Source organism: Erithacus rubecula, assembly GCF_903797595.1.
Source record: "Erithacus rubecula genome assembly, chromosome: 8".
NCBI classification, from domain to species: Eukaryota; Metazoa; Chordata; class Aves; order Passeriformes; family Muscicapidae; genus Erithacus; species Erithacus rubecula.
Window position 1 is genome coordinate 14,380,303 of NC_136659.1, and position 22,353 is coordinate 14,402,655.

General features: G+C 42.2%; 1 protein-coding gene across 4 annotated transcripts in view; it reads right to left on the reverse strand.

Moving 5' to 3' along the window:
• Positions 1 to 21,333, reverse strand: part of UBE2E3 (ubiquitin conjugating enzyme E2 E3) — a 55,588-nt gene extending 34,255 nt beyond the window's left edge. Inside the window, exons 1-3 of one of the 4 annotated variants that reach the window (XR_013774801.1) lie at positions 20,922 to 21,124; positions 19,441 to 19,643; positions 17,248 to 17,298 (exon numbers count right to left, since the gene is read on the reverse strand). Coding sequence is in view for 2 of the 4 variants with exons in the window: in XM_079310283.1 (XP_079166409.1) it covers positions 17,248 to 17,298; positions 19,441 to 19,634 (245 nt within the window). In the remaining 2 variants the exon portion in view is untranslated. Of the gene's footprint in view, positions 1 to 17,247; positions 17,299 to 19,440; positions 19,644 to 20,467; positions 20,742 to 20,921 lie in introns of those variants that run through there. The other 3 variants (XR_013774802.1, XM_079310283.1, XM_079310284.1) reach the window with 3 other exon arrangements.
• Between the last annotated feature and the right edge of the window lie 1,020 nt (positions 21,334 to 22,353).

Consider the following 22,353-nt stretch of genomic DNA (forward strand, 5'->3'; position numbering starts at 1 on the left):
TCTTCAGACTCACCAGAAAGATATGTGTGAAACTCACATGCAAAACATACTAAATACAGCACTTACACAAAAGACTAATGGAACAATGAAGAGTTTTGTCAAGCAGAAACTCAAGCAAAGTGGATGTTTTTTGACACTGGATAGACTGGTCACATTGTAAACTACCAAAATTATGAAGATCTTGCTACAAAAATAATTATATTAGTGATTGTTTTGATGCATTCTCTGAAGAGACGTGCAGCAACAGCACAGCAGAACTGCCACAACCACTCTCACTCCAGCTGCCCCATTTATGTACAACTCTCCTGTAACTATCTTTGAATACTCACTTTGTAACAGGTCAGCTTCTCAATAAGATACCTTAAAAGGGGGTTATTTACCACAATTTTTCTAGCAGATTAACCAGAAAATGAGTATATTATCTTCACACAGTATTGGATTTTTCACAATGTTTAAGAGCACTCTTAATAATTTTGTTTCCTTTAAAAAAGCCCATTTTAATATCAAACCTCTTCCAGTATGCTAGATGGTTTTAGCTAGATGGCATCCCTTCCCCTCCAATTAAGAAGAAAAAATCCTGTAGATCTAATCCTACCTACAGGATAATTTGGTCTTTCTCCTGTTTTTTAAAGCTAATCCTTACTACTTAATTATAAATTTAGTGTTTTGCACAAAAATGGGATCTTTCTTAACCGCTCTTCTGTCTTCCTCAGAACTGCAAAGCTGTTTACGAACACTTTTATCACATCTTTCTTGTTAAAAGTCATTCTTCCTATTAAACAAGCAAATAGAACAAATCCTGATTTCCTCTTAAAGCAGTGAAAAAGCAAAGTTTCTGCCAAAAAACCTACACAGCCACGATTGTTAGCGAATGTACCTTCATGGTTCTTAAGACTAAAGCAGTTTGCACCACATAGGAATCCATCCCGGAGCTGAAACTCTAAAGATAGAAGTTCTTCAGAGGTAAATGAGCAAGACATTAATATCAGTAGTTAGAGAAGCAGGTGGACTCATCCCTAGCCCAAGGATTCCCTGCACACTTAAGTGCTGTGGAGTGGTCAGCTCTCAGATACCGTGGTTTCATACTGAGAGGCTCCATCCCCCACCTGGGGTGGCAGGACACAGAACCAGCCCTGCCTTAGGTACTTCCTGATGGAAAGCAGGCAGCACAAGCTGTGTACAGCACCTGCACCACCCCCTGCGTCTCTGAGGCACCGCTCACACAAACCCCAAGATCGTCTTTGCCCAAAGTACCCATGTGGGCAGAAATATGGCTCACAGCCTTTGCTATTCCTTTTGAGATCTCAGCTCAGTTTCTGTATGCTTGCTCTTTTCTAAAGGCAGAACAAAGAGAATATTTGGCTTTAAAAATGCCTTGGAAACTACAAATGAAAAATTGCATGACAAGTGTACAGCTTTAATTACATCTCTCAAGGGGACGAGATAGCATTTCTGCATCCCCATCTTGTCTTCTCTCTGCCCTGGAAATCCGTAACATGATCGGAGGTACAAATGTTCGCATTTGTAGGGGGAAAAATGACCTACATTACATTCCTAGCAGATTGTGTAAATAACAGGATATAAAGTCTCGTGGAATTAGTTTACATTTGAAACATTTTCAAAATATTGTTTTAGCTGGGTATAATAGACCACCATAAGATGTGACACACAGCAAACACAGGGCTGCAATTAAACAGCTGGCAAACAGCCAGAAAGAGATAAAGGCCCAGGCTGTCACTTGCTAGACAATATATATGGCTATTTTGGCAGCCAAAATGAATGTGATAATTGAGCCATGACACATTAAAAAGGCACACAATTTCCAAGGAAAGAGTTCCTGAGCACTAAACAGGGAGTATCTATAGTGTGCTTACAGCGAACGGCAGTTTACGAGTAATAACAAGACCAGACCGATGACAATTCAGCTGTGACAAGCCAACCTTGGCTCATGCACTGCACCAATGGATGCACTTACTTATCAAACACAGAAATACAGTCAAGCCCACAGTGGCCTTCAGAAACAAAGGGGATCTGAAGAGTATGGGCACTGACTTGAAATATTTCTCTGAATGTTTTTTAAAATAACAAGGATTTTATACAGTAGCATTTCTATCTCCAGAAGTCACAGCGACTTGACTTGACTTCCAATATCCAGAAGACACCCAATTGATATAATTCAGTTTTAAAATAAAAATACACAGTAACACATGAAGAGTAAATAACTCTTCAAAATCATACTTCTTCTATAAGGAAAAAGGACTGTTTTGTTCAAGACATGAAGACCCTTAACATTGACAACAACAGCTGTTTGGAAGACAAAGAGCAGGAGCTTATCAAGTGTTTCAGTGCATATTTTATCTGATAACCTAAGGAAGGACACAACACATAAATGTAGCAAATGAAGACACAGTTTTAAGTTAACACCAACAGTTATATAAAGCCTCCTATAAATGTACTCCATCAAATTAACATGCTGACATCAATTGCATTTCCTTCTTGAGTAAAGGACTTGAAAGCCTATACGCTGTCAGCCCCCAGCCCATTCATTCACTAATCTCCCACAAAGTGTAGGTACTTCATGATCTAAAATTATGCTCATATGAAAGGAGGCTAAATTTAGGCTTTGTTATAGGAAAATCCCTATGAAGAGTTTACTTCCAGATCTTCATGTAAACTTGACCACATTAGAGGTCTACTCAAATAAAGAAATTGCATGTGTAGTTTCACCAGTCAAAAGGTGCAGTGCATCAAGAGAAATTACAAAAAGTGTAAGAACCCACTTGTAGATTCAGTCACACCAGTGCTATCTCAGAAGACACAGCTCTCCCTAGCACCAATAGCAGTGAACCAAAACTGACGTGAGGGATACTGGCAAAACTTTTGCAAATGATCCCCTGTACTAAGTATCAAAGAAACAGGAAAAACTTTCGAGACATTAAAACAGCGTCTCTTCAATGTAAATAAATTTCACAAACAAAAGTATTAAAATGCTCTAAACCACTCAGATTTCCTCAGAACAAACTCCCTAGCCACCTCAATCAACACAGACTTCCAAATCCAACCATCAGAGCAAAGCTGCATTGCCATACTGGGCCAAAATAAAGAATCAGAATTAATGCTTGACTTTATACTAAAACCAATACAACTTCAATAATTACATAATCTACTTTTACAGAATTATCTTTAATGGCTGTGATAGTAACTTCATTAAGTATGAGTAAAGGAAATTGAAAGGCTTAAAGATGAGGCCAGAACATGCACTTTTGGCTGCTTCCTCAGGAGATGCATCAAATATGTTATTCAAATCTAAGGGAGAGCAGACTCTTGAGGGTAGTTGCAGCACCCAAAAGAAAAATGAATTCATGACACTCATTTTTCTAACTCACAAATTAGAACAAGCATAAGGGGACAATTGCAAAAATAAATTAGTTGACCCTCATCTGAAAATTTCATACTATTGCATGCAGAAATGGCATGTGAAATACAGTGAATAGAGTGCACTATATTCACTATATTCGATATACTTCTTTAATAGGTAGTGAAATACATTGAAGAAGTATAGTCTTAATTTTTTTTTGTCCCCAATACAGCAGCAGACACACAGGCATATTATCCCACAGGCTCTGTCAAGTGATGTTTAATGGCAGCTGAAACAAGGCAAATTTACACTCCCTTTATAAAAACATTTAAACACACACAGGTTTCCTGGAAAAGGTGAGAAAGGTGGGCTTTCTCTGACTCAGGGCCACAAAGCAGAAAGGCAGTAATTTAAAAAAAAAAGGTAGAAACAAAAGATGAATGAAGAAAAGTAAGTCCCATTTATTTAACATATCTCATATACTTGCCACTTGCCCAAACATCCTATGAAATCTCAGTTAAAAGAGGGCTTTTTCACAGATATTCTATCCAGCCTGATTGTGAACAAACATTTATAGAAAGAATTTCATAGAATTAAATTGTAATCAAAAATTAATTTTTCATATAGGTTAGGAGAAACTAGGATGGGAAACTGGTTTAGGACAAGAAACAAACACACTTTAGTAGCTTTGCAGTACAAGAACCTTCAAGGACTGTGAATAAAACTGTGTCAGGCAGAAAAGAAAAGACTAACTCAGAAGAAGAGGAATAGTACAAGTAGGTAGTTTATTTACACCTACCAGGGAATCAGAGAGTATTTCTCATGGCTACATTAACTCAAATCAACCTTTGGCCCCAGTAATGAGCTGTAATTGCAAAAGAAAATTTGGAAATACAAGGAACTATAGGAAAACTTTTTAATCTTCTGCTCTATAGAGTAGTAGCTGTAAAAAGGTGTGTCCCAGTATAATGCAAAGCACTAATCCTCCCCACAAAGCAGAATACCCTGGAGTAGATAATAACATTCTCTGCAAAGTAAATCCTCTATTTATTTATATTCTGGCACGGTTTCCAAGTGTTTACATTTATTCAGTAAGCCAAAAAATTACTGGGACTTATTTTTTCTTTATTTTTAACATATAGAAGAATGGCAAAGCTTTGAGCACCTGAACCATAATTAAATCTATAACTCATACAGCAGCATGAAGACTAATACATAAATTAGCTTTACCTGCCAAAAGAATTAATATAATATCAGGAACAACTTATTGCAGATTCCAAAAACAAGAACAGGAAAGTTTTATAGCAAAGCTTCTGTCTTTCAAACTTCCCTCAGGAAAATCCTTTTCCCCAAATTTTTATTGAAGACTCCACCATTAAAATTTTAGAGGCTAGGATAAAAAGCTCAGAGAAACTACTGACATACAGAGAGGTGCATGCCCAACAGCACAGGCTCTGGGGCCATGCTAGGAGCAGAGCATGGCTGCACCACCAGCACACTGGGCCCAGCACTGCTCCTCGCAGGAGAAAGAGGTGCCCTGGCTTAGTGCTGCTCTGCAGCAGAGCTGGGGGAACGTGCTCACTCCTAACAGAGGCTTCAGCCTCTTAGGAACACATACAGGTGCAATTTCATACTGCAGTTTATCAACCCACCTGAGACACAACAGCACAATGGGGTGATTCTGTGTCCTGCTCTGTGTCAAACTGGATAAAAGCCAGGCTCTGGCTTGCACCTAGCTAAGAGACTGTAGATACACACCCCAGCAGTGCCAGGATGACTCACGGTGCCTTGCACTCTGCCAGATGACTTTGAAGGAACACTGAGCTGCATATGGAAAGCACAAGCAGATGCAGCACAGCATCTCCCAGACACTTGTCAAGCATTCATTGCTTGTGGCATCCTACTGCAAAACTAACCAGAACTGACCCCTTGGTCTGTGACCAGCAACCAACTTCAGAAAAAGATCAACAGAGCTACTTTCAGAAATAACATTCAGGGTACTGCATGGACTGCTCACTGCACAATTCTTTGTTTTGTTTTGTTTTTTTACTCAGGCTTCAAAAGCCAATGGCTCTTTCAAAGTTAATAAATATGGAACTCTTCTGGGCATAAATGGATTTGCACTAAGACCTTGGGTAATACAGTCTGTCATAATTACCTATCCTTCACACACTTTCAAGAAGCAGAAAACCAAAGTGATATTCCTATTGGTGCTTTTTCAAACAGCACTCTTATCTTCCCACCTCCTGAAACCAGCTGCTATCACACTGGTGGGCACGTGTCATCTTTACTGGAAAGCTGCCCAGCCTGGATGGATGATTTTAGCAGGGAGGTATCCAGCTTATCTCAGGTGTGGGGAGAGGTGTGTTCACTGTCATTCCTGTCTCCTTACTTGCATGTTTGCAAACAAAAAGAGAGTGCAAGCACAGCTGAGTCTGACAATCTAGATAAGAGATTTTATTTATATTTATTTTTCCAAGGTCAGAATCTGGGAGTAAAGAAAAATTAACCACATCAACTTGCATTTGTCAGGAAAAAAAGCAGAGTTATCAAAATCTCTTTTACAGTCCTGCCTGAATGAAAAGTAGGCAGCAGCCGTCTACAGCAAAAATATCAAGCACAGCCTACAGAGAAATTCAGAGGCAGTGCAAACAGCAAAAACAGCATCCAGAAGGATGAAAAGTCATTTAACAGGGCAGCACAGCTCACATCTCTCTCCATTTCCTCCAACCCTGACCCCACCTTCTCTAATTTCTAGTAAGGCACACTGGTGATTGTACAGGAGTTTTGCCAGAATGCCCTTTATATCTGGGAGAACCACATGGTGCTCAGCCTGTTTCAACAGCTGTTTCAGCATCAACAGCCGCTACTGTTAGCTTGCCTTCTGACTGGTAAGAAATTACTTTGCTTCTTCTATTCCTAAAACAAAAAAAAAATCCCCAAGCAGATTTAAAAGAAAACAAAGACTTTAAATAACGCTAGTCTGCAGTATTACCATGAAAAATAAACCAAACAAAACACTTGAAAGCAAAATGCTTTCACTGCATTTGTTTTCAGAGAACCTTGGAAGTAACCAACTTCTCCACATATGGATCTATTTAAGGTTTGCTACTCTGTATTACCAAACAAATCACTGCTTTGTTTTGATGATGTCCCTTTCACTTCAGAACCATTTTTCTTTCTTAAAAAAATAGTTGTAGTGTGTTTGCCCTGGTATAACTAAGTACAACGCCTGAAATTCTGGCTTATAAAAAAAAAAGAAGAAGCAAAACAAACCCAAAATACACAGCAGGCAAGTTGCTACTGCAACTCTTCACACTACCCCAGCAATGCAAGACTCTATGGAAGAAGGGGAACATGAAGCTAGGCACTACCTAGGTGTATAAAACTTACATGGGTATCATACAGAATCTCTGCTCCAGACAAGAAACATCTTTTCAGCCACTGACTGTGCTTCAAATAGTTTATCACGTGAAGACCACCCTCTGAGACTAATGTTTAATCATGCTTGTAGAATTTTAGGTTCTATAATATTTCTACCTTTTGTGTAAGAATGTATACCACTTGAGCAATGCTTAGTGTGCAGTAGGCTGTGCTGTGTAACTTACTTAGATCATTTAAATTTGCTTCCATGTGAATATAGCTCTAGAGTGTTCAGTGCAATGTGATTCTAGTATCTTAAGACCTCTCTTTGCATTAGGTCTATAGAAATCAAACCAAAACTCATTATTTTCTTTCTAAGTCTAAAGCTCTGAACAGAAAGCCAGATATTTGCATAAGGGTGTTGGTTCTCTGGGCCCTCAGGGTGTCTGTAGAGGTAGATGTTGCTAAATCTGTAATGTCAAACTACAACTTCTGACATTGATATTAATGAAGTAGATACAGATATGCCCTAGGTATCTATGAACAAGTCAGGACAGGCACTGGTGCACAATGACAAGAGCTCTGTGTCAACTAACCATCCCTGCACCACTTCACCTGTCCCCCGCATCCTCCAGCCTGGATGAAGTCTTTTATGTTGGGACACCAGGGTGAAAGACAAACACCAGCTGAAGTATTACCAAACCCCAGGCAGTGGGGACACGGTCCTTTGTCAGAAAAGGGGTATTTGGGGAGGAATCTGCCCATTGTCTGCTGCAGTAGCAGCCTTCACAAGCAAGCATCATCATCAGCTGAACACCTCTCCTATTGCATAGCTATCTATTGAAACACTTTCCCAACCCCACAAAACCCACTCTGTTCAAAGCAATTACAGCAAAAACACTTTACTGAAATTGCAAACAAAAATAGTTTTCTGCTGCTAACCTTCCCTTACAGAAAGGAGAGCACCCATGTTTTCCATTTATCCATTTATTTACTGATTCACTCTGTCACATTTTTATGACTTCCATGTCTAGGCTTCAGAGTGAAGTGATAACCTGAGCTGAAAGCTAAAGCCCCTCACTGAACCGAGCCAATGGACTGAGTCAGCACAGATCAAGAACCCTGGGCTGTACTGGTGAGCCAGTCACAGTGCCTGAGTGCTGGGCATGGTTACCTTTGCTCAAGCTAGGTTAAACATAACAAAATGGTTAAAAATGTTAACAAAAAGCCAAAAGGCAGGCTGGCTTTGCACTGAATGAGAGCCTTAATTTGCTTACTGATTTCCAGCCCTGCCACTGAAGCTACATGAAGGGTTTCTGGCAAGGGCGGAACTCACCTCCAAGACAATTCGTTGTGAGTCCCTGAGGCTGGCCTTCAGCTTTGCTGTCTGTTCTTTGACTTTGCTGGCTACTTTCCCAGTGCCTGCACCCTTCTGCATGCCTCAGAGAGGAACTACTCAAGTTTATAGCAGCATTAACTCATCAGCTGGAAACCTGCCAGGCTGCTTACATTTTCACTACAACTGCCTGAGCTCTGAATCCAGAGAGTGCTTTGAGACAGGACCCACGGTCACAGGGAGTACTACCCATCAGCTTTCTGATGTGCTTGGATCCATGTGGGGTCCTGGGCAAGATGCATTAGTGCTTGCACAGCTGCAAACTGCCTCTGTGTAAGGACAGAAATGCCCCTCGCTTTTGTTCAGCTCAGTGCCAGAAATACTTATGTGCCTGTGGAAAAACACAGAGAACCCAAGCACAGAGCATATGAAGTATCAAAAATCAAGAGATACTGCAGACCTACTGTGCTATTTGTTTCTCACAAAGGTGACACACTTCTAGAGAACTGAGGACATCTGCCTAGTTTATTTCAAGTTAGCAGAAGGTGACAATTTTGTGCAATTAAAGTAGGAGTAGGTAACAAAGTCAGAATATGGGGGTGGAGGGAGATGGACGGAGGGGAATAACAAATCAGCAGAAAAATCACAGGACATTTGTTTTTTTTGACTGACAAAAGCACAAAATCTGTGCACTTCCAGTGACTTTTTAAATAATTGTTGCTGCTGCCTTCCTTTAGCATTTATAATTTAAATCCAGTATAAATGCTAGTTTGGTCAAACTTGTCTTTAAGAGGTTACTTAATCTATTTCCTGCTTGAAGCAGAATCAACTAAACTGCTCCCATCAGTCCTTTGTTTCTTAAAAACCTCTGGCAATGCAGACTCACCACCTTTTGCATGCTGTCTATGTCCAGGTATCCTGCATTGGTATTAGGTCTACATTATGGCACCTGAAGCTGCTTTTCACAGCTGGACAAGCAACAATTGCCTTATTTCCCATGCAAACTTCTTCTATATCCGAAGATCTTTTCCTTTCTTTCCTCCTTCCTTCAAAGCACATGATCCTCATGTGAAGAAGCTCCTCATCCAGTCTTTCTGTCCCCATGGATTTGTGCAGCTGATTATGTGTACTAAAGCGCTGTACCTTGCCGCTCTCATTATCAAATTACACAATATTTTTAAGCTCACTTCCTACATTGCTCCCATCACTTAGCATTCTAGTTCTGTCCTCCAGTGTGCCTACAACCCTTTTGTCCCCACTGCTAACTCCAAATGCAGTATTTGTATGCTCTAGGCCAATATCCTCATCAATAAGGAAAACTTTGATTACTAGGGACTGTCAGATGGTCCTTCACAGATTCTCACAACCTGAAAGTGACACACTGCTAACTACAGGTCACTCTGGTGTTTCATCAAAAAAAATCTTACCCCTCCTATGTTTCTGAAAGTGATGCTTACAAAGGTAGTTCAATCACTGTCAATTAAACTTGTACTGAGTTCCTAAAGGGTCTGGCCAGTCTGTTTTACAGTGATATAAAATTAACAACTGCTCCAGCCACAGTTCTGAACCAGGTAACAGTATAGTGCACTCTCTGCAGAGGGAAAATTAATCCAAATTAATGCAAGCAGGCTAGGACTCATTTATCACCATCAGTTACTGGCATCAATGTAAAGGAACAGCACAGTTCCTGGACAGCTTAATGCTACACATGCCCCTGACTGAGATGGCAACTGGATATCCCTGCTCCTGCCTACCCAGCCCTGAACTCAGAAAATATGCTCAAGGTATTTTTCCTCATCTGTGTATCACCTGTTTCAAAACACTCCACATCTATGCAAACCCAAGTTACACCAGCTCCAGAAACCTCCACGCATCAGTTTTATGGAAGTAGGTAATTTTACATAAAGGGTTTGATGCCGTTTAACTGATTCTCTTGTATTTGCACTTTGTTAACTGAAGTAGGTGTCCCAAGTCTGTAACAGTAAAGAAATTGATACACAGAGACAGGTCAGCCTGAAGGGAAAGCATTCAGTGTTAGGACCTTGCCACACAAACTAAATATTACAGGCTGGCAGTGGTGAGCGATGCACAGTTTGAGTGTAAAAGTAAGGAAAAAACCACATATACATAGCATATTTTAGTCAGTTTTATCACAGAGCCTTAAGGACCTCTCTACAGTTATACAAATGGATATCCAAAAAGCAGATTTGTCCTTAAGACTAAGACCCACTACTTGGCATTTTTCACAAATTTTTGCACAACAATGCCTAAAGAATTGTTTAAAAACCTGCTGTTTCAGGCTTTTCTATTGTTTCCAGATAAAACTCAAGACATAATGAGCATCAGTTCTTTAACACCAGTAACTGAATGAGAAGTGTTTGAACTATTTCTGCAACTGTAAAGTAGGTAGAATACCATTAATTTTATTTCTCTTTTCATTTTGACAGTAGTGCTACTGAAAACTAGTGAAATATCCATACAAGCATTGCACTAACACACAGATTACAGAGCAGGTAGGACAGTAATGTGGACACTGCTCACACAAGTGTCAACCTGTAAATCTGAACTTACTCCCATGAGTAGATATGTTCATTTGTATTGCATAACTCTCTATTAATTATGCCACTGAGAATACTTGCATGAGGAATTCACTGTGTGGGGGCTAATAAAAAACCTTGGTTTATAGCTTGCAGGAGATCAATACTAGCAGAGGGGGAAAAAAACCCCCAGAACTTGAGGTATTTTGAGTTAGTTGATCTGTCACTAGTCTCAACTGAAAAGAAAATAATTCAAATATCCTGACAATTCAAAACATTCCAGAGTTACACAATCTTTCACTACTGCATTTCTGAAATGAAAGTATATTAAATAACAATACACTCTGGCTCTACTTAACACTTAAACATTTTACTGAAATGCCTTTCTAAATTTGCATCATCCCTCTTCCTGAAGCACTTTCACTCACTATCCTCAAATAATGTAAAAGCCACTCTATAACATAAAGGTTGCTACTACAACTGGACAGAAATACACAAATACCAGACTTCTGATTACTGTGCTAAATTACACCACTTTTCCTACTCTGATCTGGACTATAGCCTTCTGGTTAGAAAAAGGGCTGGAAGAAGAAGGGAAAAAAATGCTTAGGAGAACAGACAAAGCAGAGATGGGCAATACTAACAAGCAGAATTTCAATATTCATTTGAGAGTCACTTCAAACATGGTTTTAGAGGAGCCATGAACCCTCTTCATTGCATTTTTCTAACTGTGAACTTCTGTATAGGGAAGGAAGTGTTAGAAATAATTGTGTGGGTTGTATTCTCGAAACTATTCTGCAAACTTCAGCTTTCTTTTCATGTAGAATGCATTTATTGCACTTAGTGGTGACAAAGTGCTGGGCATGGAGAGACATAAAAAAAAACCCCATAATGTAAGTGTCACAAGATACATTACCAAGTAGAGTTTGGGTGATCTTTTCGAATTTTGCTTGTTCAGCTTCAGAACAAGCATTTGTGGACATAAAACTATCATATAGGGAACCATTTAGCGTTCACAACTGGGTATTCACTGCAGAGGAGGAAACTAGAAAAACTGACAATTTTTATTTTCCTCCCTGGGATTCAGTATTTAGTACTATGAAGACATTTGACCAATAAGAAATTAGCAGAATAAACACAAAACTGGAGGACTTAACACCAATCTGAAAAGTCAGCAGCTTGAGTGGAGGAAAAAAAAGTCCACGTGAAGACAGGCACACACTTATGCTACTGTATAAAGGCCTGCTATTTGACTGCATGCAAAATATTCTTTCTCCTGATTTCATAAAAGCAACAGAATGCCTAGTTTTGACAAAAGGGAGATGGAAACTTACTACATTGGAGAGACAAAGGAATGGATTGGCTTATTCATATCCTGGTGTGTGTGGCAAAAAGCTTTGTGTGAACAATGCCTACTCTGAGAGGAGAGAGGAAAAACCCAACAGAGCTCATTTGAATCACCTATTTAAACCATTTAAACAAACTTGGATTTTTTTTTCATTTTTTTTTCTCCCTCCCTAGAGAGCATTACAGAGTAATCACAAGAATCTGCATCACTTTCTGACTGGAGTAGTCAGCCCCGTGGCAGAACTGGAGCAAACCACAGCTGTGCAGTAACATCTTCAACAGGCCCAACTGTTTGCAGAGTAAACATTTGCCTATAACCTTACTGCAGACAGAGTATGATAACAAAAGGAATGCTTCTACAAGCTTAGCTGCAGCACCTTCCTCACAAACACAGGGCTACATTAGCTCAAATCCAGCACTACCCCTGCACGTGGACGAGCCTGCACCACCAGCACAATTGTTCATTGCTCCTCATTGTTTCAGACAGCTCAACTGAAATAGCTTAAATTGCTGGTCTGAGGAATACCTTCACAATATTGCCTCAAACACACACTGCAGTGCTCCCACACTGACGGAATAACAAGCACAGTCCAACAGTTACAAACATCTGGATTCATGGGTCCATCACTGAAGCAGTAATAGTGTTCGCCTGCCAGGGTTTTGCAGGCATTCTTCTTTGTGTCAAACTCCAGACCCTGGTGCTGGCAACACTCTGCAGGGTGGAATTAGCCCAAGATGTGGCAGTAATGAAAGGGACAAATGCAGTTCTTAGGAAGCAGAAGAATCCTGTATAAAAACAAACCCCCTTACACATCTTGCTTCCATTTGTTCTCAGTCCACATACTTTGGAGTGTTATTTTAAAATACACAATTTCAAAATGAACTATTCATAAACCATCAACCTATTTGCAAGTCTAGGAAAGGTTAAAAACAGCAAAATCAACTGCCACCTTTTGTAGCACTGCTCAAGAAACCACATTAGTATGTATTAGCATACAAGGCCTGAAAATAAATAGGAATCAATATTGTAATCCCTATTAAGGAAAATCTCTTTCCAACAGACCTATAGGGTCAGGCACTCACTGCATGAGACAGAGGATGAGACGGAGCAGGGAGCCTTTGGGGTGATCCAAGCAGCTCTCCCTTATCAATAAGTCCCATTTCCCAGCAGCTACAAAGAAAGCAAGTTGTTTCTCTGACCAGCACTCCCAGGCATGTATTTTGTCTGGCCTTTCCACTTTACTTTTTTCTTTTAAACCACCTGCTTTCAAATATCTGATTTTCAGTTTAACAAAGAGACGAGATTAAAGCAAATTTACAGTACAGAATATAAAAGACTTACATTCTCCTACTTGCCCAGGAAAGATGCACTATTTCAACTCACCACCTTTTAAACCACATGAATTAAGCTCTGAGTGGATACACTGGTGTTTGCATTCATTTCCTGCAAAGTTTACACTAAAGTGGATTTGTTGTAAAATGGGTTGTAAACTATAAACTAAGCTGACATGAGTGTTATTGAATTGAACTTCAAAAACTTTTCCACAAAGAAGAATAATATTTAATTTAGGAATGGAAATGAGGAAGAGTGAGCAAAGAAAATCGGGAGTGCACATTTTTGTTATTGTAGATCAGCAGGGCAGCCAGGAACAGCTAGAGGAAGCTGCCATAAATCACAGCACCCCTGGGAACAGCCCCCACTTATGCCAGCCCTAAAATCCAGGAAATCCAATGAGCATTGGATACAGCAGTGCCCTGCTCCACCTGAGCTGCAGCCTCCAAGTTGGGCAGGTTACAACAGCAGCCTCAGACATAACCTTAACTACAGAGCAGTGACCTCTGATCTAAACAGTTTTATGCTATGAGCTGAAAATAGTTATTCCAGATATGTCAAACTTATTTAAAAGAATCTCTGCAGCCCAGATTTACCATGCACTATGTACAAAACCTTTGCAGCATTTACCTGAGTCTGTAACAGTGGGGTTTGGCACACTTCCACACCTTGAAGTATGTGTAAGTGCTTGGCCATGGTTTGAAACTGAGCTGCCTAGGAGCAATAGGGCCAAGACCTTTTTAGCTTAGCTTTATGCTATTAAAAGCACAAAAGAAATTAAATACAGCACACTGCATCAAGTAGCACAGCTTTGAATTAAGCCAGCAAAAGCTAGAAAAAATGGAATCAGATACCTGTCCTCAGTTTACCTATGCATCCTAATGCTATGGTGTATGTTGGACAGTAATTGACCTGTTTCAGGCTTTTCTGTTGGGCAGAAGAAAACATGAGTGAAAGCAGCATCTAATTTCTCTCCCATATCTTTAGCAGCCAAAAACTGGATTTAATTTTATTGCTTTTGATGATTTATCTTTCTTGAAAATCAGACCAAAATCACAGGAATTTAGTATTGCTGCATGTTAAAGAGTAAAGCTATCAGCATTGAAGATATTAAAATTTTTAGTTGGCATCCCCGAGATGCAGCTCGCATTCACTGCTCACAAACATGACTGCATGATACATGACAACATTATTTTTTCAACCATTCATTGTTCAATTAACAGAATCAGAAATCAATCTTTACTGTTGAGACAGGCAAGCAAAAAACTACTGTTTAGCCAGTTTTACTGTGCCTGTCATTCTGCTATCCCAGTGCCTAAAATAGAAGTTAATGTGCTGCCCAGGCCAGCTCAGCATATCCAGGAACAAGGCTTTCTTGAGGCTCTGGCATGTCTATAAAGCAGATGTTATAGCAATAGATGTGACTTTGGGAAAAACAACTGCTGGGGAAATCTACACCTCTTTTGCATGAGAAGCACAGTGTAGCCAGTTGATGTTATTTTAAAATAGCTAAATTAGCCTTGGCTCACTCCCATGGAGTGACTCTGGGCAGTTGTATTTGCAGGTGAGAAGTGGCAGCAGGTATCAGTGTTTAACATGATATGAGTGAGTTCAACATATTTTTACTTGAGTATTTGCACCATATCCCATTAAAGTAACATTTAACATTTTATATGTGCCATCACTGCATTCTAAAAATTGCTAATTTTTCATTACTTATGTAACTGAGTAACTAGAAGGGCTATCAGCATCCCAGAACATTAGTTGCCAGTTGCATTCTTGTGAAGCTTGTAGCATGTCAACTTCAAGTGATAAGTGTGCTCCAGAACTCCAGGAAGCGAAACAACTGTGCATGAAAACTGGTTTTGGGAGAACTTAGACACAAGGTTTTTATTTTTAAAGCGCATGTAAATATGCCCAAATTATACAGGCTTTTAAATGCTTTAGGATTTTTTTAAAAATTCTTTTTCTTTCACAAGAAATGCAAGAAGCAGCATTCTGCAGCTCATTGCATGATCAGCAATGCAGAGGTGTCATCAGCCTGCTGTGTTTGTCTGCAGCTTAACCTGTGCTACTACACCCTATAAGAAAGTAAAAGTGTCAACTGTTTCTGCACATAACACACAGCTGCATTTACCCCTTGGTACCAGAAAAGCCCCTTCTAACAACTCAGTTTCAATGGAACAGTAAATACTCTGGGCACTGAAATTCTGTTCAAACTGTTCATCATGAAAATCCAGATTTCCTGTTACAGAACCTGTTTCTCTAGTAGATATTTTTATTTTATTTTGCAAAAGGTAAAAATGCACTCATCATAAAGTTGTTACTGAGTAAATCCACTAAATTCCTCTTAAAAATACCTATGGGAACAGAAGCATTGACTTCCTCATTGGCAAAAAAACCCCATTTTTTCCTACTCTCTGTAGGAAAGAAACTTGAATAATTTTAGACACTGGGGGGTTTTCATCATTCTCAATAGCATTCCTGGGCATCTGGCTGTACCAGCTCACAAGCAAAATGCTCTGCAATACTCTTGTGCTAATATGGGAGGAACACGCTTCCCCAGGGAGCCAAGTATCAGACAGTGCTGCAGAGTGTGAAAGCTTCTCTTTCTAAAAGCTGTAACTTGCTGTACCCAAAACTGCTACAATTATCTTTTTGGCAACTGTAAGCAAAGAGTCAGAGTTCATTTAAATGAAAAGAGTTTCATTTAAATACTTTCTCTTCTACCATGCCCCTTTGATGGTCCAAATATAAAGTGTGGGACCAACACAGAAACTAGATCCCAGTAATTTATTTAAAATTATCTACAGCAGTTATTTAAAACCAAACCAAACTCATCTCCCCACAAAAAAAAATAAAACAAAAAAACAAACCCTAAACAAACAGAGGCACTGACCCTGCATGCAAATACACCAGACTGCCACAAGCAATATACAGCACGGTCCTAAGGACAAGACGCCTTCACCACAAATTCAATAAAACACTGCTCTGGTTTAGTCCCTGTGCTCATGGATTAGTGAGACAGAAGAACAGCTCATATTTTATCAAATTCACAAAACACCCACCAAACCTTTCCAACTATTCAAAAGCCAAACAATTCCAATAAAGAATCAGAAAGCATTTCCAGCATTTTTTTAAAAACATGTACATAGCTCACTGTTACAGGAGATACCTTCCAGTTAGAGATCTTACTGAGATGCCTCAAATGAAAGCAACATTATTTAAAGCTAACTTTACTGCACATCTGAACACTGGATGCTCACAGCTAATGACAATTTTATGCATCCTTTAAACAAAAGCAAAACATGCAAAAGATTAAAAGAAATCAGCTAACTGTGCTACTATCTAACTTTCCCACAGATCAAGTACTTCAGTTAGAAACCATCACTTTAAAACTAAATCAATCACTCAGTCTTGCATGCTTAAAATTTAATTTTCTAAAACCAAACAAAAGTGCCTCCCAAGTTGGGAACTTCCTTAGAAATATTCTTTATCACGAAACAACTTTGACCAACAGACACATAAATTTAGAGGCAATACTTCAGTTTATCTGTTAAACAACATACTAAGAGAAAGCATAAAGAAATCACATGCAGTTCTTTACTTCAAAATGAAAAGATCACTCTGGAAACTAAGCACTCAAAAACCCAGTTCAAACTACATGCAGACATTAAGTTGAAATCTTCAACCTATTTTGACGTTCATATAATTAATGTTTCACAAAGGCAGTAACCAGCTATGAACAACAAACTGAATAGATTTTACTGTGCACATCAATCACTAATGACTACACATCCAACATGCAGACAAAATATCAAACTTCAGTTTCAAACGTTCTGTATGCTTGTTCAATCTGCTCTATGCAATCTCAGTCTAACAGCCACCCGTGGAAAACACTAAGTTTGCCTTTTGTTAACCTGAGCACATTAATTTCCTACCACCGACAGCAATTTAAGAAGCCATTACATACCTGCAGTTAGGAGGAGGATCAAGGGTTATTTCAGCTAGCTCCTTCTGGATTCTGTTGGTGAAATGAGAACAGACACAAAGCATTTGAGATAGTCTATAGAATAAATCAGGGAATTACACTGCCCTCTACCACCATGCAGTTAAATGCAAGATTGGCTTTGCCTTCAGTAATGCTAACATGGCTGCTTCCTCTTTGTTCTCAGAGGCATAACCCAAATCCCACAGCTGAGAAACTTTGCAGCTTTTTTCCTGCTCCACGCTGTATGTAAACAGAACACTTACAGCTGAGCTGGGTAGAAATCTCCCACAACTATTCATAAAAGTAACTCTTGTTCACATCCGAGCACTTTTTACCAGGGAGATTTTCTTTTCAAGCTAATATGCAAATGAGGCGGGGGATGGGGGGGGAGCCTGCACAGGCAGATTTGACAATGACTTTAAACCAGAGCTACAGGACCTGTGACTGAGGCTCAAGTGAACCGTGCTGGCAGCAGACACACTCTTTTCACAATATTTTACCTACTACTTTGCAGTGTGTTTAAAAAGTGGATTTGCAGATCTGCCAGGCTGTCTCTGTTACTGGAATAATCTCTCTGGATCAACTCTCCATACCTTCTGCTGCCTTTCCTCCTGCAACCTTATACAGTAGCTGTATTTATGTGATAAAAAGTGATACCATAACTTGAAGTTATCTGTGTGTAACTTTACTCTATTATAAACACTGGCAAGGAATTAAGATCTGAAAAATGAGTACTGAAAACTTCCTGTCAAATTTATTCTGGTACATAAGAGGTGCAATTTCAAAATACACACATTAAACTCCTTGTAAAAATATCAAGCAAGACTTCTCTTCACAAAAGGATCCATATAAGCAATACTGTGAATTTCTTGCAAATAGCAGGTGTTAAAAGATGAGCTAACAGAAACTGCTCTGGATGTCCTTGCATTATTACCAGCAAGTTCAGCCAGCCTACTGAACTATCCGAGATGCATGGAATTAGACTTGCAATAATTAAGTGAAATAAAGACAAAATGGGAAAACTCTGTGTCAAAAACCTGTATCTCAGGCTTGTCAAATAAAGACGAACTACAAGTGCTACATAGTATTTGCAAAACTTTTTTCTCTTTGGCCAGTCCTATTTCAAAGGATTTTTTTAACAAGCTCAAAAGTCATCAGAGCCACACAGACACTCTCTGCAATAATTTGAACATATTTCAAAAAGAATTTACTAAGTTTAAGTCCAATACAAAATTACTTAAAATATCTGTAAAACTCAGAACTACAACACTCATGCTGAATAAGCAAAATTTGAAGCTATTAGAGCTATTTTACAACCTTTCCTGCTACAGGATACTTGTAAATGTTTGCAAAGAAAAGCAACTCCAGAGAAAGGACTGGAAAGCTATGTTTCATCTCCAAAGATGGCAGGAATTAAAGAATTTAAAGCTTGACTATTTCACACAGCTGATCTTTGAGAAAATTACCAGAGTATTCATATCGAGAGCCAGACTGCCAACAAACTTACATGTAAAAAAAAAGCAACTAATGTAACTAAAGAAGGTTTCTGAAGATTCTCTTATTTAAAGGTAGAGGCTACCTGTAGAATGCCATGGTTTAAATCCACAGATCCTAAGGGAGAAAACTCACCTAAGTTTCTCCCAAAAGAATAGCAGAATGAACCCATTCCTTCAAGGTGTGTAAGGCTCTCCTGTGCATCATCATGAAAAAGCTCTCATAAGGCCCAGAGAAGCCACTGGGGTTTTATGACTTCTTTAATTAGACAGCATTGCCTGTCATCAGTCTACAGACCATAATAAAACACTCCAGGAAGACTCCACCCTATACCAACCAGGCATGGAAACCTAACTCAGAGAAAAGTGCCAAAGCTCTCTCACACATTTTTGCAAATGCAAAACGTACCTAGGTGCTCCCCTCCCAGTCAGTCTGTAAGTTACCAAGTTCTGTACCAACTCTTCAAAAGACATTGGACAGGTCTGGGTAACTGCTACCCCAACAAGACTTGGATTAATTAAAACACTACTTAGCAGGCTCCTGTACGACCCCAGCTGATAGTTCACTCCCTTCCACATAGCTTTACAAGAAGAATCCCTCTGCCCTGACAAGGGCAGTGCAAGTACTGTGGCTCCAAATACTGTGCAAAAACACTACAGGATGTTTCACTCTCCCCTTTACCTTTTTGCACTAGTAGATAGCTTAGCAGTAGTTTTGCTGGATAGTTTAGTGTTCTTCTTCTGCTGGGTGGCAGAGGGTTTTCGTTCTTCTTGCTCTTCAGGTTCAGGTGCAGGCGGATCCCTCTGATCAGCATCTGAACTACCACTGCTGGTACTTGGACTTTCATCGTCTGACCTCTGCCTATCACTGGACATCGTGGGGAACTTTTTGGGGAAGGAAAAGAGGCAGAGTTAATACACAAGGAAGGGCTCTCTCTTGTCATTCCCCAAGTTCCACTGACCTCTGTCTATGACTGGATATCATGAAGAACTTTTTTGGGGAAGTAAAGAGCAGAGTTCATACAACCAGCAGGACTCTCTCTTGGCATTCCCCAAGTTACAGAAAACTTTGAATAGGTGACAAGTCAGTTTCAGTGAGAAATTAATCAAAATATACTTCTTTGTTTCATACCCAAGGGCTGAAGTTTGACAGCTACAAAGCAATATTTACACTTCTGAAAATACAGATATTTGCAATTTTTAAACCCACTCGCATTTTTTTCATACTTTAAACAATATGCCAATTGTCAACTTTGTTCTAAGGCATGAGACAGATTTAGCAGGGTACTTAGGCAATGAACATTAATAACTTATGACACACTGTAAATAACAGACCTCACTGAAAATGTTTTTTAAAAAGTCACTAATAACCTGTAAATATTTACACTGGAGCAGAGCATTCTATTGGGTCCAAACGCCAGATCCCCCCTCTTCCCCTCTCTCCGACAAAATACACTGCCAGTAACACTTGGGTTGATTTCAGATGGAAATGTACACTTGCTCTGGGCATTTAAAGGGCTGGCACGGGGGGGACGAGGTTTGCTTTTTTGTTGGTGGTAGGGTTTTTTTAAGGAAGGGGAAAAGCCCCGCGATGCATTTAAAGCCACTGGGGTAGCAGCAGCCCCGGTTATTTACATGGCCAGCAGCGAGAACTGCATTTGGCCACCACAGAGCTGCCGGAGGGGGAAGAAGCATAATTCAAACTGCACCTTCTGCACAGCTCTCCCCGCCGCCGCTCCCCGCGCAGCTCCGCCAGGCAGACCGACATTTTTCCGCCGATCGGGAAAGGCGGGGGGGGAAGAAGGAGGGGGCTGCCCCGGCGGCCGGGGGGGCCCGAGGAGGAGCGGCGGGAGCTGCGGCACGGCTGGATCCAGGCGGCCGCCCGGCCGCGCTTTGTGGGGAGCGCCAGCCCGCCTGGGCTCGGCTCGGCTCGGCTCGGCTCGGCGGGCGGCGGCGGCGGCTCGCCCGGCCCCGCTCCGCACCGTGCGTGTGCACCAAGTGAGGCGTGAACTCGGGCCGGCCCCGCGCCCCCGGCCGCCGCCAGGCAGCGAGCGCCGAAAACAAGAACAAAGCTCCTCTACCAGCCCCCCCGCCTCCTCCCCGCCTCCCCCCACCGCGCTCGCCCAGCCGCCGCGGCGGCCGCCTCGCCCGCCGCTCCCTTACCTTCGCCGGCGTCCTGTCCCGCTGCTGGGTCGGAGGGGCGGGATGGCGGGGGGCCGGGCCGGGCCCGCGGCGCCCGAGGAGGGGACGGAGGCGGCCGGGGGGCTCTACGGCGGCGGCGGCGGCTCTGTGGCCGGGCAGTGTGGAACATTGAGAGCCGGAGCAGGGGGGGACGGGGGGAGGCGCGGTGCGGCCCCGCGGCCGGCGGGTGGCGCTGGCGGGCCCCGCTCTGCGGCGCGGGCTCCCGCGGCGGGCCGGGGGGCCGGGGCGGGGGGCGGCGGGCGCGCGCCGCCGAGCGGAGCGGAGCGGAGGCGGGGAGGGGAGGGGGCCCGGCCGCCCCCGGGCTCCCCCCGCCCCGCCCGGGCTCCCCCGCCCGCCCGCGGCCCCGCCGGAGCTCCCGGCCAGCGGGGGAGGGGAGAGGGGGCGCTCGCTCCCGCCCGCCGGCCGCCGGGGTGCGCGCAGGCGCGCTCCCGCCGCGCCGGGGGCGCGCGTGCTCCGGGCCGGGCAAGGACAAAGCGGCGGCCCGGGGATGGCGGGGGGGCGATCGCCCCTCGACGGCCGCTCCGGCCGGCCGGGCGGCACCGCAGGCGGCAGCTGAGCCGGCTCCCGAGGGGCTCCGGCCTCCCGAGGGGCTCCCCGCCCGCCGCGGGACTCGGGGCCGCTGCCCGGCAGCCGCGGTGCCCGGGGGTCGTGCGGTGCCCGCAGCCCTCGGCCTCGCCGCCTCACGCCTCACGCGGCTCGGCCCGTGCCTTGGCCCCGCGCCGGGCAGGGACGCGCAGGTACGGGACCAGCACAGGTGCCTGCCCTTGGCACTGTGTCACACATGGGCTGGCGAGACACCCACCGCCACCCTGATGCTGTATTCCGCATCAAAACCAGTTAGTTGTTCCGCGAGCGGCCGGCGCACCAAATCACTAATGTTTCAAAGAGGAAGGGGGGGTAATTGATAGCAATTGTGGTGTCACAGAAACTGTCACAGAAAGGTGGTATAGTGTGGAGATGTAGTTTATTTTCTGGCCCATCCCAAATGCACGGTGGTGGTGTGCACTGGAGCAGCTTCTCACACTGCCCAAAGCAATCCACCAGTTTAGAGAACGTAAATACTTCAGTCTGATCACACTGGCATTAAAATCCAGTTTCTTTATGAAAGACCTTGTCTATCTGTGGAAAGTAGACGAGGTTAAAGTGGTGGATAACTGGCTTCGGCAGAGAAGAAACTAACAATTACTGTAAATGTTTGTGAAATTTACATGAAATCTCAGGACTGACAGGTGCTGTCCAGCACAAGGGCTTTTGCCTAGACAACTTGCATTATCAACAGCCTAATGGCTTAAAACTATTGCATTTTCTTAGCTTGTGCAAGATCAAGAGGTCAGAGAACATATACCATGCTCTAGAGGAAATAAGCAATGGGTGTGCCAAGGAATACCCTTCT